This window comes from Trichechus manatus, unplaced genomic scaffold (assembly GCF_000243295.1).
Source record: "Trichechus manatus latirostris isolate Lorelei unplaced genomic scaffold, TriManLat1.0 scaffold00001, whole genome shotgun sequence".
NCBI classification, from domain to species: domain Eukaryota; kingdom Metazoa; phylum Chordata; class Mammalia; order Sirenia; family Trichechidae; genus Trichechus; species Trichechus manatus.
This window is the reverse complement of record NW_004443937.1, coordinates 41,535,556-41,556,991: the sequence shown is the minus strand read 5'-3', so window position 1 is coordinate 41,556,991 and position 21,436 is coordinate 41,535,556. Positions and strand designations below refer to the sequence as shown.

Genomic DNA, 21,436 nt, shown 5'->3' with positions numbered 1-21,436 from the left:
ATGAAACTGTTTCCCTAATTTCCCTTTCAGATTTCTCATTGCTGGTGTATAGAAACCCAGCTTATTTTTGTTTGTTGACCTTGTACCCTGCAACATTGCTAAATTCCTCTATTAGCTCTAGAAGTTTATTAGCTATTAGCTCTTTGGGATTTTCTATATATGGGATCATATCATCTGTGAATAGAGATAATTTTACTTCTTCTTTTCCAGTCTGGATACCTTTTATTTCTTGTTTTATTGCTCTAGCTAGGACTTCTAATACAGTATTGAACAGAAGTGGTGAGAGTGGGCACCCTTGTCTTGGTCCCGATTTCAAGGGGAAAGCTCTGTCTTTCTCCATTAAGTACAATGTTGGCTGTTGGCTTTTCGTACATGCCCTGAGTCATATTGAGGAATTTCCCTTCTTTTCCAATCTTCTTTTGGGTTTTCATCAAGAGAGGGTGTTGGATTTTATCAAATGCTTTTTCTGCATCCGTAGAGATGATCATGTGGTTCTTTTCCTTTGTTCTATTGATGTGGTATATTACATTGATTGATTTTCTAATGTTGAACCATCTCTGAGTTTCTGGAATAAATCCTACTTGGTCATAGTGTATTCTGTTGAATTGTGTTTGCTAGTATTTTGTTGAGGATTTTTGCTTCTATATTCATAAGAGATATTGGCTTGTAGTTTTCTTGTGGTGTCTTTGTCTGGTTTGGGAATCAGGGTTATGTTTGCTTCATACAATGAATTAGGAAGTATTCTTTCTTTATCTTTTGGAAGAGTTTAACAGTATTTGGTGTCAATTCTTCTCTAAATGTTTGGTAGAATTCCCCAGTGAAGCTATCTGGTCCAGGTCTTTTCTTTTTTGTTGGGGGGGGGGGGGTGGCGCTGATTCTATCCCTTGTTATGGTCTGTTGAGGCTATCTATTTTCTCTTGAGTCAGTTTGGGTAGGTTGTGTGCTTCTAAGACTTTGTCCGTTTCATCTAGGGTATCCAGTTTGTTGCCATACAGTTCATAATATTCTGTCATAATTCTTTTTATTTCTATTGGGTCAGTTGTAATATCCCCTTTCATTTTTAATTTTGGTTATTTACATCTTTTCTCTTATTTTGTCAGTGTAGCTAAAGGTTCGCCAGTTTGTTGATCTTTTCAAAGAATGAACTTCTGGTTTTATTGATTCTATTTTTCTGTTTGCAATTTTATTTCTGCTCTGCTGTTTGTTATTTCCCTTCTTCTGGTAGGTTTAGTTTGTTGTTCTCTTTCTAGTTCCTGGAGTTGTTGAGTTAGGCTGTTGATTTGAGATCTTCTTCCTTTATGTAGGCATTTATTGCTGTAAGTTTCCCTCTGAGTACTGCCTTCGCTGCATCCCACAAGTTGTGGTGTGTTGTGCTTTCATTTTAATTTGACTCCAGGAAATTTTTGATTTCTTCCTTGACCCATTGGTAGTTTTAATAGTGTGTTGTTTAATTTCCATGTGTTTGTGTATTTTCCATGTTTTTTTCCTGTTACTGATTCCTAGCTTCACTCCATTGTGGTCAGAGAAAATAATTGTTACGATTTCAGTCTTTTTAAATTTATCAAGACTTGCTTTGTGACCTAACATGTCTATCCTGGAGAACGATCTACATGCACTGGAGTAGAATGTATATTGTGCTGTTTTTGGTAGAGTGTTCTATGTGTGTTTGTTAAGTCTAGTTGGTTTATAGTGTCATTGAAGTCCTCTGTTTCCTTATTGCTCATCTTTCTATATGTTCTGTCCAATATTGAAAGTGGTGTATTGAAATCACCAACTATTATTGTAGTACTATCTATTTCTCCCTTCAATTCTATCAGTGTTTGCTTTATATATTTAGGTGCCCCAATTTTGGGTGTATATATATTTGATTGCTAAATATTCTTACTTGACCCTTTTACCACTATATAATGTCCATCTTTATCTCTTCTAACAGATTTTGTCTTAAAGTTTACTTTGTCTGATATTAAGATTGCCATCCCAGCTTTTTGGTTATTATTTGCATGGACTATTTTTTTTCCATCCTTTCACATTCAACCTATTTGTGTGCTTAGGTTTAAGGTGTGTCTCTTATAAACAGCATATAGGTGGATCAAGTTTTTTTAATCCATTCTGATTGTCTGTAATCTTTATGGAAGTAGATTACCAGACCTTTCTTCTGTGGCACTGCTGGCTGAGTTTGAACTGCCAATCTTTAGGCTAGTAGTTGAGGGCAGACTATTTGCACCACCCAGGGAACTTGTTACACAGTAGGCAGTCAATAATATCTGTTGAACCAGTGAATGAATGATGTTCAAATGTTATCCGTGTTTACTATCATTTGAAAAATTTCTAAATTTGGTTTCTTTTGAACATCTCAGTGCTTTAGTTTCCTTAGATCAACGTTTTCTAGTACATAAGTGTTATGTTTTGTTGCTGTTGGGTGCCGTCCAGTTGATTCCAACTCATAGTGACCCCATGTGACAGAGTAGAACTGCCCTGTAGGGTTCTCTTGGCTGTAATCTTTATGGAAGCAGATCATCAGGCCTTTTCTTCTGTGGTGCCGCTGGGTGGGTTCAAACAGCCAACCTTTCAGTTAGCAGCCGAATGCTTAACTTTTGTGCCACCGGCCCTCCTTTGTAAGTGTTTTATACATACATGTAAATGTATAAAAACCTAAACCCATTGCCGTCAAGTTGATTCTGACTCGTAGTGACCCTACAAGACATAACAGAACTGCCCCATAGATTTTCCAAGGCTGTAATCTTTACAGAAGCAGACTGCCACATCTTTCTCCTGTGGAGTGGGGCAGGTTTGAACCACAGACCTTTCAGTTAGCAGCCAAGTGCTTAGCCACTGCACCACTACAGCTCCTTATCAGTGTTATACCCATAACCAAACCCACTGCCACTGAGTCGATTCTGACTCACAGAGACCCTATAGGACAGAGGAGAACTGCCCCATAGGGTTTCCAAGGAGCAGCTGGTGGATTTGAACTGCTGACCTTTTGGTTAGCAGCCAAGCTCTTAACCACTGTGCCACGAGGTCTCTGCTATAAGTATTATAGACCTTATAAATTAGAAACAAGGTATGAAAATAAGTGGCATTGAGGGGACAAAAGAAGATAGAGATGGAATAGGCAAAATACAGAAAAGGAATTTGTCTAATTTGATTGTATTGTCTCCAAATCGGTGTTGTGTAAAACATCAGAAAAACCTCTACATGGATAACTAGACTCAGGAAGGAATAATAGAAATTATTTGATCTTAACAACGGAGGTCAAGTTGCAAGCAAACACATCATCAATTATCATGGAAAAAGATAGAAACAAAGTAAATTATCACTTTCTAAAATATATTGATTCCTCTAAATACAACTGTTTATTGTTTTCTCTACTGTAGTTACTCTAGATATTCCTGTAGCGAGTCTCAGTCTCTGTCACTGTCTGAGACACAAGGTAGAGTTTTTTAAATAGCAAGAACTTTACAAAATTACTATAACTTAGGGATCCAGGTCCTTTTTCTTGCAAGCAGGGAAACTTGACTGAGAGGTAAGATGATGTCCGGAAATGTTTTTCGCCTTCTGTCTTTGTTGGAGACGTTTTCCTTCTGTTGGATCTTAGTAAGAATGTAATCTCAGTTCCACTGAGAAGGGGAGATCACAATGCCAGGTGTCAAATCCACAAATCAGCCCTCTCCTTAATTGCCAGAGTTTGACATGGCCCCGTGTTTGTCCTAGAAAACACTAAACATTCTTTTGTTATCAATGGGGAATTAAATTTCCTATGTAGACAAATCAATTTCTGAATTATAAGAGAAACAAATGAAAACATCACCCACAAAGGAAGGAAGGAGAGTGAGAAACCCTTGTTCCCACTTGAAGCATTTTCAGAGGACTCTCTTTCCTTTTCCCCTGCTCCTCCGTACTTCCACAGACCTTTTTCCTGGATGAAATCACCGCCTCGTTGTTACCTTCTCTGGAGACTAGACTTTGGTCAGCAATTCCAGAAAAGATATCTTAGTATCCTCCTTAAAGCAGAAGAGGTTCATGGGGGGACTACTGACGAGTGTTTTAAGCCATGTAGCTATTGTGTTTGGGCAGTTTTTGAAAAGGAGGGGGAAAAGAACTTCCTCAGTGGGAATCTAAGACTGTTTTAACACTTGCTTCCCCCCACCCCCAAGAGTAGGTGAATTGGCGTAGAGTAAAAAGACAAAAGACTAAGGAAGGAAAAGGAAAGAAAATATATTCTGTAGATGAGCCAATTTCATGGCGCTGTGCATTACATTTTACATTAAAACCCACCTTACAGCTAAAGCTTAATGTCTTGTCTGAAATTGGTGGCTGCAACCCTGGATTTTTACACACACGCACGCACACACCACCCAGGCGTCTCCAAGTTGTCTCAAAAGTGAAAAAATAACCTCCAAATAAGTTTAATTTTGATTAAAAAATAAACATGCCCACATATCCACTTTATTATTATTATTATTATTATTAAAAAGGGAAATGAGGCAGAGAAGTGAAAGTTGCAAAGAAATTTAAAATGATTATCCTGGAGACTTCAGCTGACTAGTTAAACCAGTTAAGAGAAGACCTGCATCCGTTTGATTTCGCTGTCACTTGCACTGCTCCCTGCAGACGAGAAAGACCACGTCACGTTTCCAGAGTATTACGCCTTTTCCTTGGTACTAAAAATGTATCTTTTAAGTTTGGAGAAAAGCTGCAGCTCCTTCTGATCTTTAGCATTTTCTAACTTAATAATTTCGTGTACCAAGAGTGTTTCAGCAGAAAATGAGCTTTGCATATTTACACATTTGTAACAGTCTAAGGCAGGCTCTGGAAACAAGTTCTTGCAACGACCTTTATTTTGAAAACTCCATTATTCTAAATGGAGAACAGCAGGTACAATGTAGTGTATGATAAGGACACTGAGTTAGGGGGAAAACTGTTGAGTAGATGACATTTCTTTTTCTTTGTCTGATTCCTACTAACCATGTACAAAAATATACATTATTTAATGTATTTCTCTCTACCTCATGGAAAGCAATATTTGAAAATTTCTACATGAAGCTAATTTACCATGAGGGATATAAAGCCCCTTGACTGGGTGTCCAGGTTCCTATGGGTAAAAAAAAGAACTTTTTTCTTTAGAACATTCACCATGTGGTGCAATCTGTCAGTCCACAAGGAGCGGGGAGAGATCCGTAGGGGCAGGAACGAGTCATCTCTGGGAGTCTCTGAGCTATTGACTAGGAACGGGAAAGTGGATCGGCTGAAGCGTGTAAAGGCCTCCCTTCTGCAACCCCCCACCCCCACCCCCGTCGTGACCCTGGGTGTATTAAACGGATGCTTTCTTTTTAGAAAGTCCGTCAGTTTAGGGGAGGGGAAAAACCAACCTTTTCAGAGATGGTTAGGATGCCATTCATTTTGTATTTTAATCTAACCTGCTGGTGATTTAATTTACATATTTCCAAGTGTATGCTCATATATTTGAGGACGTAAACTTATCAACCACTGTTTAATTTTGGAATGTGCCTACTTGCTTGACACAATATTTTACCATCTCAACAAATGTTTGGCCTTTTTTCCCACTTGACTGAAGAGAAATAAGTTCCACATGCTCCATTCACCTTCTTACGTGCATATGCTGGGAAAGACTGGATGTTAAAAAAAAAAAAAGAACTTTCCTCATGTTCCTCTCTGCTACATCTAAATCTGTTTACCAATTCAAAGCTGCTAAGGGGGAAAAAATCTGCATTCTCCTGCTAAATCAACTGGATGGCTAGAAACCCAACTGTAATGTAACGGGAAAAAAAATGATCAATTTATCTTCATGACAAAACATTCTTGAGAAGGTGTAAAATTGTTTTGCTCTCTATGCCAGTTCTCTTTTTTCTTCCTTTCTCTGTCATCCTTTTTTAACAGTTTTTAAGCCGATACTTTTTATAGTTCTATAACAGTTCTAATATTTTGTGACATTTTGTATTGTGACATGATAGATGAAATTGTCATCGAACTGACACCCTGTGCTGTTTATTCCTTAATTACAACCGCTAACGCTGTAGAGAAGTGCGTTCATCTGCCAGCACGTATTATGAAAACAACGTTATTGTTACCCACACCAACACCAACTCAACAGGAGATTTCCAAGATGGCAGTTTTGAGGAACTTATCAGCGCAGTGGACGTTTCAACATAGCTTTTTTTTTTCTTCCTGTTTTTTAAGCTTGTCCTATTATTTTCATTTACAAACATAAACCAGTTGGAAATTTAAAATCTTTAATGGTAATATAGCATAGACTCCCTTGGCTAACAGAAGCTGTGTGTGTTGTGTGTGTATATACACGTGTGTATATACACACGCACACATGTATATACACACCCAGAAGCCCTGGTGGCGCAGTGGTTAGGGGAGCTTGGCTGCAAATTGAAAGGCTGGCAGTTCAAATCCACCAGCCGCTCCTTGGAAACCCTCTGGGACAGTTCTGCTCTGTCCTATAGGGTCGCTACGAGTTGGAATCGACTCCGCTGCAGTACGTTTGGGTTTATATATACATGTAGTGCTCAAACAGGTGAACTGAAGCTGTGTAGGGTTGTGACCCAAAACTTCCTGACAATTGTTTTAGAAATAAAACAGAAGAGAGAGGGAGTGGGAAGTTTAAAGATGAAAAGATCAGAGGGGGGTTATTTGCTTTCAAAGAGATGGCGATCCTTAAAAACCAAGTTAAAATCCAGTAAACATCCCCAGCTCTAACAGGTATCCTTGTTCAAGATGAAGCCTGAGCCCTCCTGCAACTGGCTACTTATAGAACGCTCAGTCCTTTCTGTCTCCAGAACTTTTAGAGGCTTGATTATCTGTGAGGTATAAAATCTTATGAACCTATTTTCTGATAGGTCTTCTTACACTAAAACAGCTAAAGTCCACTGTCTTTTCATTTATTAGAAGAAACTATAATTGTAAACAACCATCTTGATCTTATGCCTCATCCCACAATAAAATAATTGGAAAGTAAAGATCCTAGAAAACTTAACATCAGAACCGACAACCAATATTCATAGTTTTAGATGAGAATAACTGTAAATGAATGTTTAAGCAACACACACGGCACTCATTTGATTATTTAATTAACAAAGAGCCCACCTTTCAGTATGAGTTAATAATGCGTCCGTGGGTTTGGCAGAAAGCAAATTCATGATCTTGAAATAGTAGTACGTCTCTCAGTGATAACCTGACACTTTCCAGGAGATTCTCTTATTTTCTTTGTCACTTCAGAGTTAACAGAGCCATATGGAAGTATTCGATTCCTAAAGTTCCTGAAATAACCTGCATATTCTTTGATATTAAGCTTTACTAAACAGGGTTTTTGAACTAGCATGTGAAGATGTTATTGCTGTACTTCTTTTTCTGCTTCATTTTGATTTTCAACACCAATAGGATATGGTGCTCTTCCCAAAAGAAACTGTTCCCATTTGGGAATATATTCTTCTACTGATGCCCAGTAACGAGCCTGGGGGGAAAAAAACCCAAAAGTAAAAAAGCATATCAAGCAATCGAACTTGGCTCTTCATAACAGTCTAAATGTTTATTCACTTAAGTATGTATGTGCATGCACACACGCAGACACACACACACACACACTCACACTCACGCAATATATATGTAGAATGCACTTCCTCTGCAGAACATTTTATGTTAATTTTAGGAAAAAATCTGGCTACTTACTAGTGTTAATTTTCAAATTTCTCTGTAAAACCAGAGGCTGGCAGAATTACAAATCTGGGGATTTTATTGTGATTTTACACGCCCTCTTGTGGCCAACCTTGTGGTTATTGCCAGTAATAGCGTTTGTGGCTCTACGATAATTCAATGGTTTGTTCAGTGTTTCAAATCCTACACCAAATGATTGACTACCCACAATGCAACTGTCATAATGAAACGATTACACGTGAACACATGGTTCAGAATGAACATCAGAAGATCCCACCTAGGATGAGATCAGGAACTGACCTAGTTAGCATGTTGCTAGTATGTAGTTAGTATCTAGCTAGTATGTCATAATATAGGACTCAGGTGAACTGGCCCCTAATCGTGTGGGGGAAAATGTTAAAAATATGTATTTACTGTATCTTTTAGAAGAACACCTGGTATGACAAACCATAATTTCCCAATTTTTTTTTTTTATGATAAGAAAATAATATGGTAAAACCTGCGAAAGCCGGAATCTGCGTAAGGCAGAACGCTGGCAGAGAAGTAAAATGCAAACGTTTTCCACTAAAATGAGTGATGGAAAAATGTAAGCGTGCACTCTGTCAAAGGTGGAAAACTTGCGAGACCCGGAAAGACAAGGCAGTCCCGTTGAGTTCCGGCTCTCAAGGCTTCACTGTGTCAATATCATCTAACCATTTTCAATACAAACAACTTGAAAACTGAGATGCTGTGTTATTGGCCTGACGTCTAGTGACTACAGGCTACAGAAGCACATGAACATCAATCACCACATTATCTGCACGAGCTTTGCTGGTTTCTGGAGTTACTGCCCTAAGGGTGCCAAATAAAACCAAACTGCCAACAGCAAGGGCATTTTATATTAGATCATCACTGCCAACCTCATTTTGGGAAATTCAGCCAAAGAATTAGATAGCATCAGGAACACAGGCTTATTTGCGATGAGCGTTAAAAAGGTACAAGGTTCTGAGAGTGGGAAATGGTGAGGGATTCTACACATTCGTTCAACCACACATGTGGTCTGAGAAACAGCCCGACATAAAGGTCATCCTGCGGTGCAAGGCTAGCCTGTGGCTGGAGCTTCTCAGCCATTCACATTACTGCTCAGCTGGAGTAACCCTACTGTGTGGGCCTTCAACACACCAGCATAAGGCACTGGAGAATTCAACAAAGAAAAAGACACATCCAAGGCACAACCCTGTACCAAAGTTTCTTCAGGCCTTGACCGCTGACTTTTCTTATTACCCTAGATGACACAGAAAATTGAGGGGCAAATTCTCAGACTGTAATTTTGAGTCTTCATGTCATGGATTAGGCAGGAAGCAAAACTATATTTGGGAAAGGTCATTAAACATAAAAACTCAAACTATTCTATGTGTAGTAAGTTCACATTCATCACAAACACAGTCATATACCAAATATGGTTTATTTTTTGCCAACTATCTTCCCAATCTGTTCTTGAACTGAGCAAAATAAAACCGACAAAAGCCACAGTATACTGCATGATGATCTGCACTTAAATGGCTGTGGTTAAATTTCTGGTGAAGGGCCTGAACTTTTCTAACAGGAAAAGCCCTTTGGTTAGGCATGCTGCCGTCTTTAGCTTTAGTGCGTATTGTCTGCTGTGATTTAACAGGGTGCTTGCTTCCAACTGACAAGGTGAAAAGACACAGGATCTTTATAAAATTTCCACTGGATAAAAAATAATTTTAGATCATAATAGTTATCATTTACCCACTATACATAAAGCATGGCATTGTGGATATATGAAGATCAGTCAGACACACCCTATCTTAGTGAATGAATAAATCTGGGAAACACACACTTGTTTTGTGCTGTCAAGTCGCTTGTGACTCACGGTGACCCCCTGTGTTACCGAGTAGAACTACACATAACCCTTGTTTAATTTAGGACGCACGACTGACAGAGGGGCTCTCTTTGTACGTTTGTTAAGATTCTCACCTCAAGAGAAACCACCTCAGGCCGTGGAAGTGGGTGAATCCTGGTCTGCAGAGACTTTGCTGCTGCTTCTATATCCTGTAACAGACACTAGATTTTTAAAAACAAACTGTATTTACATAAACATACACACACGACAGCGGTACTAACAGTGTCTGTATCCCAGTCTCTCACTTTAACTCCTCTGGATACACAGCGTGAACGGAGGGGGAGGGGCGCTGAGGCAGAAGAACTGATCAGTGGTCAACCACCCCAGTTTCAAAGTGGAAAGTGCAGTACTTATTTTAAAATAGATGGGGTGGTGGTACTTCTAAATTCTGTCTTTTCACTTTAAATAGCCAGTAAATGCCAGTAATTCTTGCCAAAAGAGTTTCCTGTACAACTGCTCAGAGCATTAACTTAGCTCTGAAGTCACCTAAAAACGTCAGATGAATAAAGCAGTCAAACATTGAGATACTAAAACATTCAGATACTCAAACCCACACTGTGCCAGCCTTAAAAGTGAAGAGTTCCAGTCTCTCAAGATTATGTGAATGTATGTAATGGTGTAACACTTATTTAAAATTCCATTTTTACATATCATACTTATGCAAATTTTCCACATACTAAAAAAAATTCAAAGAGGTAGCTCAATCCTTGACAAGAACCTTTCCACTATACTGTCTACATTTTTAATACTAGATTTCTAAGATAATTTCAACAGCAAATTTTATTGCTAGGTAGTATATCATTCAGCTGATGGCATTCAATTATAATAAGCACTGTGCTTTAATTTGTAGTTTAAATTTAGACGTATGTATTTTCTCTTATGGCTGTAAAAACTCAAGGGTAAGTAAACTTCATCCATACTCTGGTAAAGACTTTACCTTGGCACATGCATGAAGTATATGCCCCAAAATGTAGGGCTCTGGTTGTTACTGAAACATCTGTGCCGTTTCATAAACACTCCCCAAAATCACCTATGTTGTGTCTATTTATCATGTTTGTCAAGTTCACAGAGGCCCTGGTAAAAGGCTGTGTAAACTCTGTCTCTGTTGAGCTCAGTGAGTTGCTAGAAAAGAGAAAGTTCTTTGATCCATGTACAAGCATTGGAGCAATCTAAGTACAGGGCTGTTGGACAGACGGAGGGAGATGGGAAGGGACGTGGGAGTGGGGTGTGAAGAAGCCAATGCTGAAGAGGAGAAAAGAGATAGCAGATGGTAGCGGCGGGAGCAAGGAACGGGTGTGAAATGTAAAAGGGAAAAACAGGAAATTCCCTAAAGGGACTCCCCAAAGTTGTACAACCATTGATGCACCTGCTGTCTAGAAGAAGGTAATCTGAAGGGGAAAAAAGCATCAACTTAGGGCTAAAACGCCCATCTAGCAGAGGGTCTACCCTGTATTAGAAGTTTACAGTAAAGGCACATGCTAAAGAGCTTTTGAGCCGATGCCAAATAAGATGCAGAAGCCAAACTATTCTGTGATTGCACTGAGATTTTACAGGGTCCTAGGAAAAAGATTTTTTTAACTTATAAGTCAAAACCAGAACACAAACAGAGTAACCACAACTCCCATGACACCATTATTCTAAGAATGGTTATGAAGTTACTATAAGTGACAGATCTAGGTGCCACTAGCAAGTAGACAATATTATAGGCATTTTTCTTGAAGTCCAGAAAATATCTTATAGAAGAACAGATATGTTGGGATATGTGGCCTGGGAATGCAGGCCATAGTTAGAAACTTGACTGTCATCTCTACAGCATTTTGACAGCGGATTATCACCCTTCTAAGAACTACTTCTTGAGCTTAAGTGATATTTCACTTTCTTAGATTTTTTTTTTTAATCTCTCCGACTCCTACTTTTCTTTCTCCTTAGCTAGCTCCTCTTTTCTCTCCTTGCTCCTAAGTGTGGGCTTTCTTAAGATTTGTGACATCTGTCCCCATGTTTTTACCTTTTCTCTCTCCAAGACTGTCTCCCTTATCTTCAGCTAGTACTATAGAGGGATGGCTAACTTTTTCTTCACTGTCCTTATTTCTCAACCTAACTAAAACTAAGCTAACATCCTCTCTATTTAATGTCTTACTGTCAGTGGGAATTACATTCACCTAGATATCTAGGCTGTATCTTTATATCCAAGTCTTTTCAATCCCTGCCATTTTAAATGTCAAAGCTCTGTAGGATTGTGCCTTCAAGATGTTTCCTCTAGTCTTTTCCATTTCATTTCCAATGCTGCTGTTCTTGGTTGCCGTTGAGTCGATTTCAACGCATGGCAAACCCCATGTCTGCAGAGTAGAACCACACTCCATAGGGTTTTCAAGGCTGTGACCTTTCAGAAGCAGATTGCTAGGCCTGTCTTCTGAGGCACCTCTGGGTGGGTTTGAACTGCCAACCTTTCAGTTTACTCATGATTAGGAAAGGTAAAATATGAGCACAAAAAGTCATGTGCTGAGATGTCTTCTCCTCCCCTCCTCTGCCCCCTCCCCGACAGGTGTCCCCATCCCCTAACCCAACATTCTCCATCTCACTTTATATATATGGTGAACCCAACTGTGGCCAAACTTGTTTTAAGCCTTTAATCTTAAAGGCCAATTTCTGAGACAGAAAAAAAATAAGATAAAGCATGAGCTACGGACTCACAGGTACAAGGCACACTTAAGCATTCATTAAGCTTATTCTGTCACTGTGCCTTCAATGAAGTGGAGAAAGTGAGAAATGCATAGGGGAAAGAGGAGACATGGGCTGTAAGTCACTGGCCCTCCTGGCTGGCAGCTTGTTGAAAGCCCTGCTTACCTGCCAGCTCACCATGAGGGCTTAGGGCACTCCTCAGTGGAAGCCCTGTGTCTTTAATCTCTGCAGCACTTTCCCCTTCTTTCTTACCCTAGTTGTCTGTCCATCTTCCTCGTGAAATGGTGTTAGTTAGCCCAAAATTGCCTTTCTGGGTAAAGCTAAATTTGGGATGCATGGCAGTTTATATCATAGGAATATTTATAGAAATAAAATCCTACCTTCCTCTTCCAAATCCATACCAGTTATGCTTATTTTTTTGAAAAGGCAGATAAGTTTCACTTTACTTACATGAACGGGCAAAGTCGCTCAGCCTGTGTTTTCCAAGTCCACTGTCCTTCATGATTTTTAACGACCAAAGCAAAATTTTTGTGAACCTGACTGATTTCTCACTACTCATACTCGTATCCATTCATGCACTAATATGCTGTAGTATCTAACAGGGTTACTCTCCCTTATTCCTTCTCTTTTAAAAACATTCTTTGACATTCTTGCTAGTTAATTTCTCAAGTGAACTTAGAGAAACTGCATTGAGTTCTCTGTAAATTCTGTTAGAATTTTATTCAATCTAAAAATAAGTTTATGAAAACTGGTTTAAGACAAACACAAATTTCAGCAAACATTAAGGCATATATTTCTGTTTAAATTTTCTTTTAAATCTCCCATTAAAATCCAGTAATGGTCTTTACGGTGATTATGCATATCCCTTGTTAAATGCATTCTCAAATATTTTATCATTTTATTGCTAATATGAATGTGATCTCTTATATTTTCCAGCTGTATAGTATACACAGGATGGTATACATAGGATTGCTGTTGATTTTTGTGTTTACTTTTTATCCATTAATTTTACTCAGCTTATACTAGTTTTAAAACAACATTGGCCTTACTAAGTCACGGAATCATATCGTTAGAAAATGCTAGTGTTATCTCTTCCTTTCCAAAAACTAAAGCACATTTCTGTTTGGTGTTTATTATTTTGGTCAGAACATGTCAATAAGGTCAGATAATGAATGGTGATAGAGCTCACGCTTATTTTGTTACTAACTTTATAGGGAACGCTTCCAAGCCTTAATGGAATCATTTTTAAAGTACACTCTGTACCTCTTAAGTACATATTCCAGATGTAACTCAGTCTGTTCTTGATAAGGACCTTTAACATTATGGTTTCCTCATCTCTGAATTAAGGGATTAGCCTAGGTCAGTGGTTTCCACACAGTGTTCCTAGAGCCACAGCAGGCAGGCAAGGAGAGCCTGAGGGAGTGGAACTTCATACGAAAAAGGTCCACATTTATCCATTTCACATCTTTGGAAAAAGTTTTTATGCTTAAAAAAGCAGGGGTCAGGGAGTGGGGAGCTTTAGATGAGAATCTAATCTAATATTTACCATTAGAATCTAATCTAAACCTTTAGATTAGAACTGAATCTAATCTTTTAGATCAGAATTAAATGTAATCTGACCTATAGATTAGAATCTAATCTAATCCAATCTAGATGCTTCTTACAGTCTGTTATTGTTGTTAGGAGCCCTCCAGTCAGTCCAGTCAGTTCCGACTCATAGTAACCCACGCACAGTAGAAGGAAACACTGCCCTGTCCTGGCCATCGGCCATCCTCACAATCCTTGTTAAGCTTGAGCCCGTTATCAATCCGTTTCCTTGAGGGTCTTCCTCTTTTCAATGACCCTCTACTCTACCAAGCACGATGTCCTTCTCCAGGGACTGATCCTTCCTGACAACATGTCCAAAGTATGTGAGACCTAGTCTCGCCATCCTTGCTTCTAAGGAGCATTCTGGTTGTACTTCTGAGGCAGATTTGTTCGTTCTTCTGGCAGTCCATGGTACATTCGATACTCTTTACCAACACCATAATTCAAAGGCATCAATTCTTCTTTGGTTTTCCTTATTCATTGTCCAGTTTTCGCATGCATATGAGGCAACGGAAAACACCACGGCTTGGGTCAGGCGCACCTTACTGTTCGAGGTGACATCTTTGCTTTTTAGCACTTTAAAGAGGTCTCTTGCAGCAGATTTGCCCAAAGCAATGTGTCTTCTGATTTCTTGACTGCTGCTTCCACGGGTGTTGATTGTGGGTCCAAGTAAGATGAAGTCCTTGAAAACTTCAGTATTTTCTCTGTTTATCATGATGTTGCTTATTGGTCCAGTTGTGAGGATTTTTGTTTTCTTCATGTTGAGGTGTAATCCATACTAAAGGCTGTGGTCTTTTATCTTCATCAGTAAGTGCTTCAAGTCCTCTTCACTTTCAGCAAGCAAGGTTGTATCATCTGCGTATCGCAGGTTGTTAGAGTCTTTCTCCAATCCTGATGCCCTGTTCTTCTTCATATAGTCCAGCTTCTTGGATTATTTGCTCAGCATACAGATTGAATAGGTATGGCGAAAGGATACAACCCTGACGCACACCTTTCCTGACTTTAAACCACGCAATATCCTCTTGTTCTATTCCAATGACTGCCTCTTGATCTACATACAGTTCCTCATGAGCACAACTAAGTGTTCTGGAATCCCATTCTTTGCAATGTTATCCATAATTTGTTATGATCCACACAGTCGAAAACCTTTGCATAGTCAGTAAAACACAGGTAAACATTTTTCTGGTAGTCTCTGCTTTCAGCCATGATCCATCTGACATAAGCAATGATCATCCCTTGTACCAGGTCCTCTTCTAAATCTGGCTTGAATTTCTGGCAGTTTGCTGTTGATGTAATAAAATTTAAATGCAACTGCTATTAAATGATCTTCAGCAAAATTTTACTTGAGTGTGATATTAATGATCTTGTTCAATAATTCTTGCATTCGGTTGGATCACCTTGCACAGGCAGAAATATGGATTTCTTCTAGTCGGTTGGCCAGGTAGCTGTGTTCCAAATTTCTTGGCATAGACGAGTGAGCACTTCCAGCACTGCATCCGTTTGTTGAAACATCTCGGTTGGTATTCCGTCAGCTCCTGGAGCCTTGTTTTTCGCCATTGTCTTCAGTGCAGCTTGGACTTCTTCCTTCAGTCCCATCGGTTCTTGATCAGATGCTACCTCCTGAAATGGCTGAATGTCAACCAGTTCTTTCTGGTACCGTGACTCTGTGTATTCCTCCCATCTTCTTTTGATGCTTCCTGTGTTGTTCACTATTTTGCCCATAGAATCCTGGAGTCAGAAAACCAAAAAGGAAGAACATGCTTGGTATTTCTCAAGCTGAAGAAACTGCAGAAAAAATTCAAGCCTCGAGTTGCAATAGTGAAGGATTCTATGGGCAAAATACTATTCTGAAAGTCTACCAACTTAAAATTCCCTAACCAAGTCCTAATGATTTTACTTTATTAAAAGGAGGAAAGGAAATATACAATATTTCTAGATGGGAAGGATGATATATAAATTGTGCTATTTAGTTATCTTTAACCTTTCAAAAATTTTTTACAATGAAAATATATTTGATAATCGGGAAAAAATTACACACTAAACTGAAGTTTCTCATGACTATGAAACCAGGTTCATTACCTTACTTCTAGATATGACAGTAATTTCTTAGCCACCCTCCTTGTTTCTTCACTCTTGAAACCACCTTGCATTTAAATAGCCAATGAATGTTCCTTAAATACCCACTGATACATTTCTTATATAAATCTATGTTTTTCTTTTGCTCCAACACTTTCAGTACTATATTATTTCTACATATCAAGACTCAGCTTCTTTGTCTGGCCCCACAATCCCTATCCAACCTTGTCCCTGTGACTTTCCAGGTCAGTTAGCACTGTCCCATGGACATTAGCAGGGCCACGCATTCTTCTGGCCTTGGCTCTCTGGAAAGAATTCTATGGAATGCCTGCCTTGCTTTCTGACTGTCAAACACAGCTCAAGCCCAACCTCCTCTCTGAGGCCTCTCAGAATAATCTAGTTCTCAAAGATCTTTTTATTTGTACTATTACAGCACTGAGTCTATTCTGTGCTGTTTAACATTTGATCACGTAAGGTCTCATATTTTGTGTGTGACAACCTTAGGTCAACAACTAAGCCTGTAGGCTCCGTGATGTAAAGAACACTGGTTTTATACTTATTTTATTCTCCCCATTGTTGGCCTGGAGCTAGCTCAATAGTAAGGGACCTCCGGGTATCCATTAAATACTTGCTAATTAAAAGGATGACACTTGGAAACCAAGTATCACTAGCTGCAGATAGCTAGTAATCAAGCTTTCTAATTTGGTTTTTCTGACTTTTCATGGCAAATTCCAAATTATCCTATAGATTTCCATTTAAAAATAAATATTGCAAACACCATTGGGCAAGTAAGACATATGGCAATATAGAATGCTTGGTAGCACTATGGCTGTGACTTAAATTACTGTGGATCAAACTGCCAGAAACTGAGAAGAGAACTGAATTTTCCTTTCCCTTTATTCTTTACTGAGGAGGGAAGATAACTATATTATGCCTATCGATGAAAATATTTAACAATAAAAACTGAAAACACTGCTTTATAACTTAAATGATACAGTCTTACTACCAAATGTTTTAGTCATAGGATCTCTTGGAAGCTTGAGTGGAAACAAACTTTAGGGTTTTAATTATGGATGAAGCCATACAATTCTGGAAGCAAAGTACAGCAAGCAGCCAGAAATGTTACACAGATGATTTTACGCCAAATGGGCACATTGGCCAAGTGGGGAAGCCCCACGCTATCGTATACTTTGACCACCTTCTCTGTCACCATCAAAAGGGATTATATTATCTTAAATTTGAATTCTGTGTGTTGACTGTGGACCCAGGAGGGCAAAATCAAATTGACTTTATTTTTATGATGTTAAATAGTTTACAGTTGGAGCTACATACATTACGGTTACTTTATGGTCTTTTAGATCTCCCATCAAACAAAAGAAGATGAAAGATAGAAAGCTACATCTTCTATTTTTTCTTGCACAAGATGACCTTAAAATTCCTTCTGTAATCACTGATTTTCTTGCCGATTGAACAGTTAGCTTATGCAGACTATTCATCCGTCTAAAATGGGTTTAAAAATATTGTTTCATTAGTTTTATTTATTACTCAGAACAAAAAAATAATATAGATCAAAATTCTGAAATTCATGTTTTTGGAAAGTTGAGAAAATATACTAAACTCATGGAAACTTACGTTTAAAAGACTAAGGTTCCTTTTATAAGCAGCCTTAGCCGCTTGAATCTGAGATGCCTTGTCTGTGTTTTGATCTCCAAATTTATTCTCCATTTGTTGAAGTAACATTAATCTTTGTGATACTCTAGAAAAAAATGAAGATTAAATAAAGTTAACAAAAAAGCAAACGCATTATTGCTTCCCCTATATAAAAAAATAATTGTACCTTACTTCAAGTCCAACTTATTTTGAAAGCCATTTACTTTGTCGATTAAAGAGACAGTGAAACACTCAGATGAAGTTCAGTAAGTCTTAAATCACTGTGGGTAAAATTATTTTTATTTTCATTAATATATTCTTTATATATACTATAAATACATGCTTCTGTTTTTTAGCCTCCCTGGTCTTTTGAAATGATTTTATAGAGTGTTGAAGATATGCTTCAAATTTTGGTGAAAATGCAAACTGTAATACATATCCCTTTGTACACATACTTATATATACCTCCCCACACATATACATTGCTATAACTTGCTATACGAAACCTTCTGCTTAACACTTCAGTACCCCTGAATCTCATGTTACACATTTAGAATTGTGCTAAACTTCCATATGTTTGAAGAAGCAATAAAAATATTTTTCTTCTTTTTCCAAGAGAAAGATGGTGGTTGGCTATATGAGTGAGAGGCTGTGTGAATCTATGCATACTCACAGCAAGGTGAAACAGTAATTGAAGAAAGATGTAAAACGTCAAATTAATTTGTTATACATACTTTCAAAGTTTCTTACGTTCAAATGTTTGCTTTACAAGATTTTGGTCCTCTTAAATGATTAATAAAAAAAATGTTACATGATAAAAATATACGAGTGGTATACGTAACAGTCTAACCATTTCTCAAACAGTTATGGAGGTTCTCAAGAAACATTGGGTTTCATAAGGTGTTCTTGAGGGTAGAACTAAAACCTAGGTCTTTGAGCAGTAATGTTTGTAAGGGAAACATCTTAGAAGGCCAAGGAAGAAGTCCTGGTAATTAAAGAAAAGGAAAACAGGAGAACCCACAGGCAGAGGCAGAGAAGGAAAAGGTTACTATTAAATGTAAGAGCAGGACTGGCTACATCAATTGCAGGGCCCAGTGCAGAATGAAAATGGGGCGGGGGGAGCAGATGTTCTTGTTCAGAAATTAGGCAGTGACATTAGACCACTGAGCCAAGTGCCAGGCCCTACTCAGTGCAGGGCCTGTGACTGGACAGGTCACACACCTGTGAAGCAGGCCCTGGATAAACAGCTTAGAGAGACCCATTAAATATCAATGTGGAGTCTAGGAAGAGGGAGTGAATTAATCTAGATGTTAATAAGGAAGGTTGGATGGGAGACTGCCTGGGAATACTGGGTGCTATAGGCTTTTATGGAACTCTGATGGCACAGGGGTTAAGAGCTCAGGCTGCTAACCAAAAGGTCGGTAGTTCGAATCCACCAGCTGCTCCTTAGAAACTCTATGGTGCAATTCTACTCTGTCCCGTAGGTTGTTATGAGTCAGAATTGACTCGACGACAACAGGTGTTTTTTTTTTCATTAATAGTAAAAAGTAAATAGATACACAACATATTTTTACCTTTTAATCTTTGTTATTTTTAAGAGACAGTAACAGTCCCTGATGCCAAAATGTACCAACTCGAGTGTGAGAAAATTAAAATACAAATAATTTTCAGATTTTTAAATCTTCCTCTGTATGCAATGTTTCACTCATAAAGCCAGTACCATATAATTAGATTATCCTGAAAAGAAAAACAAAAACTTACACTTCTTCATGTCTTTTAGAAAGGCGAACTTCTTGAGCAAACAAGGAGGTCATCTTTAATCAAAGCAGAGTTATAAGCTTTCTGCTAAATATAAAAACATTTAAAGTTACTTCTACCATGTGTCCTCAGCTTTGCAACATCTGATAGTTTTAGTACCTCAACCCATTGGTTCCCTCAGAAGAGAAAATAAAACTTAAGATGTAATGATGTGTAAAATGAAAGAATGCATTTAAAAACATTTTTATTCATGATACATAGCTTTATGTATACCAGATGCATTCCAGAACACTATGAATTAGGTAAATTCAACATTCTTCATGTTTTCCCCTCCTTTATCCACACTCTAACCTTAATCAGAATTCAGAACAAACAAGCAGCTGGTACTGAGACTAGTAAACACTTTATTGAATCAACAGAAAGAAAAAAAATCCACTCGAAAAATTCAGCACAGGAAAACCACCCCTTATGCATGTGCGCACACACACACACTCACAGACAGAAAGGCAAACAAGTATGAGAACCAACTGGAAACTCATGGTCTTTCCTGTATTGGAAGGCTGCCCAGTTCTACCATCTCTCTTGTAAACAGGAGAGTATTTTTCAAGTGTAACGGTGGGGAAAAGCACAATTAGTCCCTTCACTTGACTTTGGCTGTTTGGCACTTGCATTTGGGGAGTTGAGGAAATGCCGTTTTCCTGGCAAACTCTCGCTGGAGCACGTTCACCTGGGCTGAAGAGCCTGGGTCAGTACAGAGGGAGGTCTAGCCCCGGTGCAAACGGTGAAGGAGCCCGTCCCCAGGGAGAAGGAGACCGCAGAATGAAGTGCCTTCCTGGAATTAGGCACTGACTTTCCTCAATTATATGAAATTAAACACGGCTATCTACTAATGGAGCCCTGGTGCCGGGTGGTGAAGAGCTCGGCTGCTCACCAAAAGGTCGGCAGCTGGAATCCTCCAGCCGCCCCCCGGAAACCCCACGGGGCAGCTGGGCCCTGTCCTGTCGGGTCGCCGGGAGCCCAGGGCCCCGGGCTGGGCTGGGTTTGGTCTAGCAGTCCGCGTGTCGAGCGCCCACAGAAGGGTTTATTCAGCACCTGGGACAGCGGTCCCCCAGCTTCCCGCCGGAGTCTCTTCACAGGTTTTCTGCCCGCCTCGCCGCCGGCCCATCCCGCCGCCCTCCTCCCGGTCTCCTTCTACAAGGAGGCGTCGGGGAAGTCCCGGGACACCGGTCCAGGTTAACTTTTCTCCTGTCGCCCCTGCCATGAGCACTTCAGACAAACCCCAAGGCGAGCTCCGCCTTCTGAAGCGAAGCCCGCGGACTCCGTGCCGGGTCCGGCCCTCCGACCTCTTGCGCAGACCCTGGGGCGGAGGAACCCCCTCAGCACCCGCCTCTCTCCCTCAACAGCATCCTCCCCGCCGGGCCTGCAGCAGCGCGCTCCCGCGTCCCAGCTGAGCCCCGATCCCCACCGCCGCCGCTTGACTCACCAACCCCCCGGGACTCTTCCGAGAAAGCGCCGGGGACCGCGGGCTGAGGGCTCCACGCACGGCCTGCGCGTCATCGCGCCGCCGCTTCTGCGCACGCGCGACCCGTCGTGGCGTCATCACGTCACTATAAAAGGCAGGCGTCCAGCGTGCGCACCGGGGAGGCGGCTGCTCTGCCTGGAGCTTGAACGTGAGCGGAGGGAACCTGCTAGTGTCGCCGCAAGCCCCTGGGGAAATCATGTCAGGATAGCTGTTTCAGGGCCTCTGAAAGAGGGACCTGCTTGTGTTACAGGGGCCTCAGAGTGAAACTGGTTCCTTCTAAGCTGGACTGTCACAGAGCGTTGGAGGGGAAAACTCTTCAACGATGTGGCCCAAAGTGTTGGAACGGGCTTAATGCGCTCTAACCAAAAACCCACACCCGCTGCCATGGAGTCGATTCCGACTCATAGTGACCCTATAGAACAGAGTAGGACTACCTCATAGTGTTTCCAAGGAGCGGCTGGTGGATTCGAACTGCCAACCTTCTGGTGAGCAGCCGAGCTCTTCACCACAGGGCCGCTCAGCGCTCAGCAAGTGTCTACTGAGCGCTTTGGGACTGAGCAAAGCCACGAAGCCCC

At 40.0% G+C, this 21,436-nt stretch overlaps 1 protein-coding gene across 2 annotated transcripts; it reads right to left on the bottom strand.

Moving 5' to 3' along the window:
* Nucleotides 1-7,329: 7,329 nt before the first annotated feature.
* On the bottom strand, nt 7,330-20,873 carry CEP15 (centrosomal protein 15). Of its 2 annotated transcripts, XM_023734512.1 has the most exons (5): nt 20,823-20,873; nt 19,343-19,426; nt 17,564-17,687; nt 9,664-9,738; nt 7,330-7,483 (listed from the first exon to the last, which is right to left on the bottom strand). In XM_023734512.1, exons 2-5 carry the CDS (start codon nt 19,393-19,395, stop codon nt 7,361-7,363), a joined length of 375 nt encoding a protein of 124 aa, XP_023590280.1. In that variant the 5' UTR covers nt 19,396-19,426; nt 20,823-20,873; the 3' UTR covers nt 7,330-7,360. The 2 variants fall into 2 exon arrangements, with proteins under 2 accessions (XP_023590280.1, XP_004368822.1); XM_004368765.2 differs by lacking the exon at nt 20,823-20,873 and having other exon boundaries at nt 19,343-19,806.
* Between the last annotated feature and the right edge of the window lie 563 nt (nt 20,874-21,436).